Raw genomic sequence first — 12,562 nt, 5'->3', positions numbered from 1 at the left:
TGTTGAACCATTAAGTATATGATTACTTATCACAACATTTTTTACAAGTCCACATTCTTAATATGCTGTGACATTCAATTTCAGCTCCAACTTTTCATACTGCAACATCATGTTTTTTTTTCTGAAATTGTATTATATTCAGTAAACTTATACAGAAATCTGATAAATCAATATATTCCTACTTCAGAACATCTGGAGCTCTTCTACAGAGGCAAGGAATCGGCCATTATTGAAGAAAATGACCCAAGTGAGGATGCAGATTCTCTTGCTGATCCTCTTGTAGATGGAGTGATGCTCCCTCTAGCATTGGAAAATGAGGACAATGGTAAGACTCTGCGCTCTTGGTTTATTCACATCAGGTATTATTCAGAACAGCTCGGGACTATTTTGGAACTTGTTATTATGCATTTTCGCTGTGTAATGTTGAAAGTATAAGGTTGCCAACTGTAGTCTGTCAAATTGCTTCATTTTCAAACATTACTCTACTTTCAACAACTTAGATACATAAGAACAGAAAATATCATTTTGGCAACCTTGAACTTTCTGATCTGTGGGTTTACAGGACGGACAACCTTTTATCAATCTAACAAAGGCTGACCACATGCTGGGAACCTATTGGATAGTAGTGTGTCCAAAGTGTAAATGCATTTGACAAAGTTTGAGTTTGTTCAGAATCGCTCCAAGTCATGTCAAGTGTGAACAGACTCCATCATACACCAGAGCAGGTTTGCCAGCAGACAACAACTGTTCAAGAAGCTTAAACTCTGTTATGATGTAATATTATTCAGTTCTGACACATATTTCCACTTAAAGCTTTTTTTCTTTGCTTCAATTTTTTGTTGCTTATTTCCACTGTGCAGAGGTATGAACTAGGGCTAGTGTACACACCGGCTGGCTAAAGGTATTCTAAGAGTCGCTTGAAAGAAAATTATCTTAGACACTTACAGACAGAGAGTATCTTACTGCTTGTTCCTCTCTGAAGGGTACACTGTACACATTTGAAAATTTTCATCTTCAAGGCATATTTTCTAAGTCTACATATCCAGCAAAGCTACTAATCTTTCTCAATTCAGACCTTAAAATTTCAAACCCCTCAAATAAAAGTGCCTGGCATAGATTGTCCCTTTAGAAATGTACAGGAAGTCATGGTATACTAAATGACTGGACAGTCAGTTACAGCTAAATCATTGAATTAAAAAATGTAATAGAACAAAATTTCAAGGGCAAGGACATGTCGAGCAAGAATTCCTGAGTATCAGAAAATTGATTTTTCCTGAGGAAAATTCATTTTGGTGGGTAAATTCTGTATAGAATATAATAATAGAATACTTTCTGAAGCACTCTTATCTATGACAGGAATGAGCAGACAGTAGTCAGTCATGCAGAAGACCGACTTTACACAGTTACAGACTATTCTCTAAGGTGGTCTCTTGCTGGACTGTTGACCTTCTGCTTCCAACATTATTAATGGAGGATAGTGAATTTCACATGGTGGTAAAATTAAGAAATTTAGAGCTTGGAAATGAGTTTATATATGGTAGTCTTCTCAATGATTTTGGATAGGATATCTTGATGATGAAAAATCTGCCTTAACAGAAAAAAGAACATATAGCAGATTTTGGTTTTATCGCATGGATGTATCTATTTCAAAGGGTAAGGCTGGAGGCACATGCTTCTGCAGCTTGCCTGTACATGAGCATTGAGTTACAATATATTACAAAAAAAAAAAGAAAAGAAAAAAAAAATTGTCTTAAACAGACTAGAATCAGATATTCATTTCCTGTAAAAGATAAAGGCACTGTATCTAAACCATGTAGTTATAATATTCAAGTATGCCACAATTTTCTTCACAGATGACAGCTATTCAGAGGCTGAAGATGATCCGGCAAGGCCCCCCAAGAAGAAAGGTGCTTTTGTGCTGCATGGTTATAGAATTGTGTCCATCTGTGTGAATTGATTTGCTACTAGTCTGGGCTGCGTTGGCATTTTGGTTTAAATCATTATAATAACTTACTCCTATTTTCTTTGTGCGATAATCTTCTGTCTACACTGTCTGTATGAAATTGCTTGGAGCTAGCTTGCTAGCAATACAATACTACTTAATGATTAAGTTAGTTGCACCAGATCTGTGTATGTCTTTGGGGCCATTCAGAATAAAAGATACAAGTATCAACTGATCCAAGGATCAAATATGGCGGACCCTACATAAAAGGAAGACTGTTTAATCCTGTAATGTTCTCTCCACTTCTCACACGCCTCTCCACAGGTCTGGTCGAATGGAGCCGAGATTGAATTACTGTGTCTCTGGTCCACCATATATGGTCCTTCGATCAGTTGATACTCGGATCTTCTATTATGAATGGCCATTATGGTTCAATTTGCATGGGGAAAATGGTATTGCTTTAATGTGGTGGGTTTATTTAAATACTCGTTATTATTTTTTTTATTACTCATTAATTGGGACATTATATTGCTTTTTGAAAGAGAACATTACTCTGAGAACAGATGTATCTAAAAAGAGATTTAGAGGTGTGATTCAGAATTTCAAAATTCCCTGCATCTGCTTATGAGAGGATTTTTTTTTTTTTTTTTTTTTTACAAATGTTTCTATGTAGTTAATTCACCGAGAGCTTTTTTTTAAATTTTTTTGGTGAGGAATAGACAACAAAGGCACAATCTTGTGTATGTATTTTATTTTTGATCATAAATCTTCAGATATTTGTAGTGTCAAAGTATTGACCTGTTCATTGGACTTTCTAAAATACTTACCCTTTGTAGAAATATGCTAACTTGCTCATGATCATTATTTTTTCATAGGAGAGTTGATTTATGTTAAAAATTATATTTTTATGCTGCTAGCTGCAATAATTTGCATGTTATTATAATTTCTCTTTAATTTTTATTTATTTGTTTGTACTTAAATTATTTATTTTTATTTGAATGGACTACCTTTAGTGTCCTAGCATCTTAACCCATAAAAACATTTGTATCAGTTATGCCATATATTGGTGTTGGTTTCATCATTTTGTGCAATAGAGCATGCTTTGGTGTTTGGTACGAACTAACAAGTCACTTTTGTAGCTATTTTTATGGATAGTTTGGTCTAATTGATTTAAATTGATCTACTGAGTGCCTGGTTCTTAAAAACCAATCAGTACATATTATATGCATAGATAGCTTATTCATCAGCTTGCTGACACAATAATTGCATACTAACATTGTTATATTGTATTGTGAAGATGGACTTATATCCATTAGGCATGTTTTTTCTGCTTTTTACCTCTCTCTCTTGTCTGTCTGGAATTGGTATGTAAAGTGTGTGCTCTGCTAGAAGCAGGACATTGTATGCAGTTGTTCTTGGCATGTAAGAAATTATTATTGGAAGTTTGTTGAGAGCCATGCCTCATATTGGCTGCACCCACTGTAAAATATTGGCCACCTATCTCGGATTATTTCCTTTCTTTTATTTATTTAAAAGCAGAGGCAAAAAATGTGTTCTTTAAGTAACTGTATGTGCACTTCTCAGTTGTGTTTTAAAACTTAACATTGAACAGGCAGCATGTGATAATGTTACTTTTAATATCTACTCACCTATCTCATTGGAGATTGCAAAAACCTCACTACTCAGACACTCATATCCTAATTGGTTAAATAGTAAGATCATTTTGTGATTTGTCTAAGTTTGAAACTTTATTTATTTATTTATTTATTTATTTATTTATTTATTTATTTATTTATTTATTTATTTATGCCTTGATGAACAATTGTCCATGATCCACTGCACCCTTCTGTTCAGAATGCAGCACTAAACGTACTTTTATACTAAAGCACTTTTGTTCCTGTTTACGATCAATGAACTGTGCATGAGTTAATAATAAGTAAGGCACTTCATTTTGATTTTCAACCCAAATTTGATACAAAGTGCCACGTTCTAGATATTGAATTCCACAGTAGTAAGAATGAAATTGAGTGTTAAAAATCAATCGATCTACTGAAGGAGAAACATAGAAGGAGAAACAGAGGCTCTCCCTGGGGAAATTTTATTGAATTTATAAAGTATTTTATGCTAAATGATACTTGACAATTGAATATTTTTTGTGATTCAAGGATTGAAGTCATTATCATGTTTTTTACCATGAAAGTCATGCTAACAGCCAATGTCTATAAATAATACTGATACTAATTAACATTTTAGTCAATAGTTCCAACATTAGACTTAGAAGAATAGAATAAGAATTATAGACCTTTTTAAAATGTAGAATATGAGGTTATTGTTTGCCTAATGCTTTTTTGCAGGAATATTTTTTACATACAAACATAGGCGTATTTCCTTCTGTGATAGTGCATCTAGATTGTGTTAACTTATAAAATGTATGCCTTTGCTTTAAAGCAGAATGACAGAAATATGCATTTACTCCTTTTGATACATAACAACTTCTGAATTAGTACATAATTTGTTAACTACATGTGTATCTTTGTGGAGTTATGTAATGTACCATCTGTTTATTTTCCATTTTTTGAATTTGTCATTTGTTAGCAATGAGCTAGATAAAAAATTTGTGTAAGTCATAATTTTGAAACAAGGTGACATACTCTGAAAGTTCTTTTTATTTTCAATGAAAGCCTTCATTATTCTCTTCTCATTCATTCATTCATTAGATGGGCGTGGCGGTGTGTATGATAATGATGCCCACCCAGAAGACAAGATCCGTAAGAATAGTGGCTCTCTCAGTAATGGCGACACAGCTCCAGATCCAGTGGAGATCGAAAAGAAGACCAACATGAAAATCATAGGGAAGAAGGTGAGCAAGTCAGAATATTACTAATACTAGTATATGATACTCGTAGCAACCATTGAGATGATAACTTACAGTACAGTTAATGATGGAGTTCTACCTCTGCTTCATTGCATGGAATGTTTGCAGGCGCACTTGTAATACCTCAGTTGGTATGTAAATAGCTAATCTCTTGTATGTGATTTATTTGTATTATTGAAATAGCTACAGTAATAGCAATGTTATAACTTTGCCAATACTTCCGTCTTTGCAGTCATTTTACTATTACTGGCTATTATGAATAATATCTGAGTCTCATTTACTGTTTATTAATTTGAATTTTGCTCTTATATTTTGATTTTGTCTTGACTTCTGGGCGACTTCAATTTCAGGAGTCAGATCCCTTCATGCTAGTACAGGTAACTATTTTTTTTGCTGTGATACACAAACAGAAAAACAACAAAACTAATCTGTCATTTTGTGTCAGTTGAATCCCTAATTGGTGCTAACTTTGAATGTGTTAGTTTGTTGTTTTGGATAATTTACCTAAGCAGTATAACCAAATGAATAATTTTAGAAGAAATGAAATTATGTTAGCCATATGCAGTGCCTTTCATGACAGAGGAAGGTGGTGCTGCCATCTGCAGTTGTTTAATATCATTTGTATGACAGCAGGTAAAGATAGCATTTTTAACTGCCTTAAAAGGCCATCTGGTCCCATAGCTGGTAATCACTCTTTAGATTTGATCAAAATAAGTTTTGATTAATTTTCTCCAAGTCATTGTTTTTTAGTAATAGTTTAAAATGTTGATGTAAAAGTTTTGAAAATATTGCTGACTACATATCAGAAAGTGCATTTTTGTGAATAACTAAAATAATAGATCATGAAAAAGAAAGATAAAAGAATAAGTCAGGTGTTTGATAAATTTGCAGTCTTACCATATGAAAATTCTTAGGGGCTTGAATATGAGGACCCACTGCATTGACACTATTCTTATATAATGCAGCAAATATTGAAAAGTACTTGCTGACCAAAATTTATTGGATTTACTGACATTTCAGATAAAGGTGGTAAATTTTTGTGAATATAGTAATATGCTTTGATTATGATACTTAAAATTTAAAGAAGGCAAGAAAACTTCACCTCTCAATTGACAAATACAAAATAAACTGTAAATAGTGGAAAGTGACCAACTTGCGTTTTAAATTGGAATGGTGGAAAAAATTAAAACGTTGGAGGGGCCCCTGATGTTTTTATATTACCTAATTGTGCTATCTTGCTAGGAAAACAACAACCAGCATGCTGACAGTAGGAGGGCACGCCCCAGTACTAAGTCTAGATCTAAGGTAGTAACTAACAGCTTTGACCCATCAGATTAAGCTAGATTTCTCCCACCTTGATGATCACAGTAGTGCCTGGTTCCCAATACTCTCGGGGTGCAAGCAGCTCTGCATTGAACCCATAGATCAACAGTGCCGAATATAGCAGCTTGATCAGAGATAATGATGCTGTATAATACGACAGATAAAAATGCACTTGCTTTATCATGAACTTATTGCTTGTTCTTGTAATTTTATGTGTGCAAGGCTTGTCATTTCTTCTCTGTTTTGCTGCACTTTATTTTTGGTTGATACACCAATTATCATATGCTTTGTGTGGCTTTTGCTTTGAGGCAATGCTATTTACATTATAATCGGTTTGTTGTTGATTTGATAAAATTGTTTTAAAATTGATTTTTTTGTGATTTGTCCATTTGATCTCTCTCTCTCTCTCTCTCTCTCTCTCTCTCTCTCTCTCTCTCTCTCTCTCTCTCTCTCTCTCCCCACCCTCCCACATAACAATTTATCCTAACAATCAGCTTCTCTATCATTTTATTTTTCTGGAATCATTAAATGTATTAATGGTTAAAACACCTGTTCTCTGGTTCTGGTAATTGTTATGTTCCTTATATATGTATTCTTCTTTTGTATTATTTTTAATTTGCAGCATTTACATTAGCATAACATAGTTTTGATAGTTTGTAAAAAACATCTATGTTAGTGTTAACATTTGTTTGAATTATAACATTTTACACCCTGCTTACTTCATGGTGCTTGATACCCCCCCCCCCCCAAAAAAAAAAAAAAAATCCAATTTAGTCCAACCTTCAGTCTTCTTCAGTCAAAATAAATTCCTAATAGTCCACTTAAATAAAGAAGGTATTAGTTCGAAACCTTTGCCACCGAATTGGAATTAAGTACCTGGATGTAAAATAAGTAGCCACGAGCACAGTGTTATGACACATGTACCCTTCTGAAACTATGTTTGTGTCTACTTATTTTTACATGGGGGTACTTAATTCATGGCAGAAAAAATTAGATACCTGTCAATGTAAACTTGAAAATCTGACCATCTTCCAGAAGACTTAGAAGATAGCCTCAATCTGTCCCTGCCAATGTGCTGGATCAGTAGAATGAAAGTGTTCTTGATTCACCCAAGGAAACAATTGCAATATTAAAAAGAAAACTTTTTTATTTGTACCTCAAAATTTGCGTTCTTGATTTTGCAGAATTATTTTGAGATTAAACTTTTCAGTGATGAATAGGGTGATTTGATATTTGACTAGGCCATGAAATAATTGCTCTGTTTGCCCTATATGTCCAAGCAACTAGGGAGTACACTTATAAAAATTAACCAATAAGATATTGACCTGGACACGATACTTATTGGAATAAATGCAGCTTCAGCTTAAATTTGTGTCAAGTGTCATCAGAGCTTTATCACTCTTGTTACTTTAGTTGGCTGTGCTTGGATAAGTGTCACTAACTGCCCTTGAAAAACATTTGCTTTTTATCCCCAGAGTTGGTTAGTTTTCTGTATTTTGTTGGAAACGGTGATGGTGTTTTTTTTTATTTTATTTATTTATTTATTTTTTTGTTTGTTTGTTTGCTAGCTTATTTATTTTGATCCCATGTTTTTGCTGCCTATTAGTTGGCGCTACTTGTAAGCTGATGGTAGCAATTTTGTTATTACAGCAGCGGAGAAAGTCCGAAGACAGTATGAACAGAGTAAGCAACAGTCCTGAGCTTCCTGATGTAGAAGATGAAAATGCAAGTTTACCAATATCTTAATATTTATCTCACCCCATGTCATTGGTCTGAGGCTAAGATGAGACTTACAATCTGATGATCAGATGGCTACAGAAAGGAAAGAAATTATTATTGGGAGAAGGAACTTGGACCATCTGAGCATCCTAGCATCCCTGATATCAGTCGTAGGAGTCAGATTTGATAGCTATTCAAGCCAGTTTCTAATGAAAATTATTTTCAGTATTTGAAAGAAGAAGGACAGCAATTAACTCACCAGTTTCTGTAGGGCCTTCTATCCTGAAACATCCACCAGTATTTTTCATGTCTTCCTTTACAGATATTTAGTATAGTATATTGCTTTTCTGTTTATAGCTATGAAATTTTCAGTAAATCTGAAAGAAAATTTTTTGGAAGTTGCCCAAATTACCTTTTATGGACAGACACTATGTATTTGGTTTTTCTGATATGTTTTTACTGAAATGAAAGAAAGCAAACTACTAGATCTAACCAGATAAGTTGACTGTGAAATTTAGAATAAGTTAATACAGTGTGTATGTAGAATGAAATTAATTCTGCTTAATATTATATTAAAAAAACTGTCCAATGTCTTTATCTCCCCAATTATTTGTACCTTCTGCACCTGAAAAATGTTCCTTTGCCTTCTGTAGTCTTTCTGATTAGCCTGAAATGCTTTTCCTTAAATATGTTGTGATTTAACATAATGATAATCTGTTTGATTTTAACTGTCCAAATGATTTGTGTCAAATCATCTGTCTACTTCTCACTCTCTCTTACAGACCAGTCACATGGGGTTGGTCCCCGTGACTAGCAAAAATGGACCCCCAATGTGCTGTTCTAATTTGAATTTGTAATATTTTTGGATTCTCTTTATTGCAGGGTAGTTTGACGGCGGATGAAGAGGCAGCATTGATGATGTCATATACTTACACTGGTGCCACCACCAACATCCACCCTCTGCTTTCTTCCTTTGTGAATTACGCACAACCAGTGAAATTTCAAGGCTTCGACGTAGCGGAAGGTGAGTTGAAGAGTTTTCATGTAGAAGTTTCTCCCAATTGGACATCTTTCTACATTGAACTTGATTTGAATAAGATAAGGATCCATTGCAAGCAATGATTTTCAGTGATTTTTCCCTTCAGATCTATATCACAAATATTATGAAAATCATTATGTACCAATATATAACATCTGCTTTTACCTCAAAATCTGCTTACCACCACAATAATGTGCCTAAACCAATGATATATATTTTTTTATAAATCAAATGATGCATGCCAAGTAAAATGAAATTATGTAATGATTTGGTAAACTCTGATGTGAATCCCTCAAGGGCATCCCTTTTTCATAAGCTTATTATTGCTTCAATCTTTGCTTGATATATATCTCTCCTTGCTGCTGTCTACCCTAGGGAGGAATGTTCAATTCCATATGTCCTCCTTCAATGAAAATACTGGTCTGGGGTACCTCAAGACTGAGGCTATTGAATTTGTCAAGTATCCTTTCTGTCTTCTCATGTTTGATTTATTATTGATTTACTCTTTCATTTGATAGGTTGAATCAGTTATTTTTGATTATTGATATACAAATTTGAATGATTGTTTCTCTTAATCTATCAGCACTGAGTTTTTGATTAGTAATTAATTGATTGATTGATTGTTTCCTTCTACATATGCAGGTATGATGTCTGCACCAAATTGCCAGATTCATTTGATTTTTCTGAGTGTTTTTCTGTTTAGAACAGTGTGCTTGTGTTCCCATAATGCCCTGGGCTCATGCTAGACGCCAAAATTTAAATAGTAAAGTATACAATGCAAATCGATATTTTGAGCAGAACCCATGAATGATTAGTTGCCAATAAATAGCGTATCGCCAATATCTTAGGCCTAACAAAATTCATGCATGAGAGTTTTCCAGTTTCAGTTTTTTTCAGTACTTCCAAGAGACTGTGTTGCACATTGCTTCTCTTTTCCACTCCAATATTTTGAGTTATTTTGCCTAGAAGTTCAGTAAAAGTCTCACGTGATTTCTTTCTAGAATGAGCACAGATACGTATCTCCACAGTACATATCATCTTAGCTGTTTATAAAAATTTTGTTGTTCCATCTCAACCATTTGCACACTGTCATACTAACCCAAAATTCTTCCTATGTTGACAGTATCTTATAAAGCAGGGGCATATTTCACAAATAGATCTTAGGCCTGAAAATTGGTCTGAACTCTTTGTCCAAAAGTGTGGTTTGCTTGAGTTCAAACTAAATCAGTACTGGTATTGACCTGAACATTAATAACCGTGTCTATCTTTCTTGTTATAGAACAGGTGCAGTATTTTATTTGATTGGACTATCATTGATTATCTGACTATCACTTTATCTTTGGTCAAAATAGACTAAAATTTTGGTCTACTTTTTGGGCTAAATTGATCTTGTGAAAAAGGCCCCAAAGGGTGATGCCTGTAGCCAGTGAAAGAGAGCAGACACCATCCCAGTGGGATTTGTCGTCTGATTCCACTGTCATTGTAACATTATTTATTGCAATATGGCCCATTTTTTACATTTAACTTTTTTAAAAATTAAATTGTATAATATAAGTAAATAAAAAGTGATTTTGTGGGAAACTCATATTTTTAACTATTCATGCTCATTCCAAATGAAAGCAGTGTATATTGGCAAGAAATTATTTTTGATACAAACCTGGGAAATTTTTTTGAGCTTAGAAAGAACAGCTGATATGTTTTACTTTAAAAAAGGAAAAGAAAAAAGAGATTCTTTCAGACATATTCTTTGCCATAAATTGCTGTTATCCAGTTATAGATAACCCGAGTTTCAAAGCCTTTTTCACCAGCATTAGATTCATCTAATTGAACCATAGTATGCCACCAAAAAGTCTACAGAAATTTAGGGGGTAACACTAGAATATATGTATCCCAGCAAACCATTGCAATATTTTCATTATTTTTATTAATGTATTATTATTATTTTATTTGATTTATTTATTTATTTATTTATTTATTTATTTATTTATTTATTTATTTATTTATTTATTTATTATTATTATTTTATTTATTATTTTTTTTGCTTGGTGTGACTCCTGCAGATTGCATTCCGAGTTGTTCTCAGTTGTTTATGCATTGTTTTTCTCTTGCATGTGCATGATCTGGGTTCCAGAGAAAAATATTCACTTCCACATGTCCTCCTTCAATGAAAACACAGCACTGGGTCTTTTGAGGAATTCGTGTTATGAGTTGTGTGAGTATCCTTTGTGTGCATTTATTATAGAACAAGGTAGAACATAGTATTTTTATCATATGGAACTATGGAACAACAACAAAAAAAAAAAAATGCAAGCTTGTTTGTTTTAACATATTTCCAGCTCTTCTTACAGCTTTTCTCGTGTTTTTGTTTTCAATATCCTGAGGCCTGCATGAAATGGTTGATGGCAAAAACTGTTTCAAGCATAATGGTATATGAAACAGTTAATGTATTGAGTACAACTTACAGAGTTTTTGTTCCTCAGACTGAATACTTGATGGGAAAAATTGCAGAACAAATTATCAGAGTGGTGTTTTATTTTGAATTTTTGGTTTAATTTTCCAACATGACTAACTCCAGGACTGCACTGCTGAACATTATTATTATTATTGTTATTATTATTTTAGTAAGTTTACACATGCATCTTAGTGCTACTTACTACATAAAACCATTTAGACATAAGAAACATTAAAAATTTATCTCAGTTTTTCAATTTACCTGCAGATGAAAATAAATTTGAGTGAAATGATAAAAAGGTTAATAAAAATAAAGGTTTCTGCATGTTCACAAACACAAATAAGATGGCTGCGTTTGCTCAATTTATTCAATTTGTGGAATTTTATATGAAAGATTAAGTAAGGTAGATAATAATGCTCAAAATTAAGATCAATTGCAATAATTTTAAAAAATGAATTGAACTGCCATTCACTATTGCATCTGCTTTTTTTTATGGGAAAAGCTCTAGTAAGTTTCAGAAGATTCAAATTTTATCACTCACCCTATTATTTAAGGGAAATAAAAAAATTCAAATAAAGGAGAGATAATGTAATGCTGGATTTTAATCTTTTGGTCATTTTTACATGCACTACAGTCTGCACATAGTAAAGCAGAGTCTATAATGGGTATTTTTTTGCATGCTATACCACTTCACCTTGCCTGCAAACCAATTCAGTATTTTAAATCTTGACTTGTAGAAGGATTTCACACTGGCAAGTGACAGAATTTAATTTTAAAAGCCGGAAGAATTTTCTTAAACTATCTTATGGTAAAATTGTATGCACTGCATTGTAGCATGGCCTAGTCTAGATACATTTAGATATAGTGGCTGTTGGTGTAAATTCCTGTTAAATTTTGTGTTGTAATTGAGCCAAATCCTTAACCACCACCTCTCAGTTATAACAAGAGACAGATGAGCAGGATATATCCTAGGGGAGGCAGAGTGGACTCCAGTAACTACATGCCGCAGGTAAGGTTTTCTTTTATTGGTAGAAAAATGTAAATTCTGTCAAAGGAGACTTAGCATTTGCTTTCCTACTGGTGAGAAACGAGAGGCATACAGAATTTTAAAGACTACCTTGATGGGCATCTAATTTTTTTCTGTCTGGCGGTCAAAAATGGAGGATGGATCAACAAAGATAATTTGGAAGACTGTCAGAAAATATCTCTGGA

General features: G+C 33.4%; 1 protein-coding gene across 12 annotated transcripts in view; it reads left to right on the top strand.

Annotated features, from left to right (window-relative positions):
* Positions 1-12,562, top strand: part of LOC106161296 (1-phosphatidylinositol 4,5-bisphosphate phosphodiesterase beta-4) — a 74,048-nt gene that overhangs the window by 49,690 nt on the left and 11,796 nt on the right. For 4 of the 12 annotated variants that reach the window (XM_087003631.1, XM_087003633.1, XM_087003634.1 and 1 more), the window contains exons 17-25: positions 188-325; positions 1,854-1,907; positions 4,660-4,802; positions 5,168-5,194; positions 6,060-6,122; positions 7,791-7,865; positions 8,742-8,883; positions 11,030-11,114; positions 12,287-12,359. In XM_087003631.1, coding sequence (XP_086859757.1) covers positions 188-325; positions 1,854-1,907; positions 4,660-4,802; positions 5,168-5,194; positions 6,060-6,122; positions 7,791-7,865; positions 8,742-8,883; positions 11,030-11,114; positions 12,287-12,359 — 800 coding nt within the window. Of the gene's footprint in view, positions 1-187; positions 326-1,853; positions 1,908-4,659; positions 4,803-5,167; positions 5,195-6,059; positions 6,123-7,790; positions 7,866-8,741; positions 8,884-9,273; positions 9,359-11,029; positions 11,115-12,286; positions 12,360-12,562 lie in introns of all 12 variants that reach the window. The other 8 variants (XM_087003632.1, XM_087003637.1, XM_087003639.1 and 5 more) reach the window with 8 other exon arrangements.

This window comes from Lingula anatina, chromosome 2 (genome assembly GCF_051362555.1).
Source record: "Lingula anatina isolate TDL-2025a chromosome 2, LinAna3.0, whole genome shotgun sequence".
NCBI classification, from domain to species: Eukaryota; Metazoa; Brachiopoda; class Lingulata; order Lingulida; family Lingulidae; genus Lingula; species Lingula anatina.
Note: the sequence above shows the minus strand (reverse complement) of the source record. Positions and strands in the feature narration are given on the sequence as shown.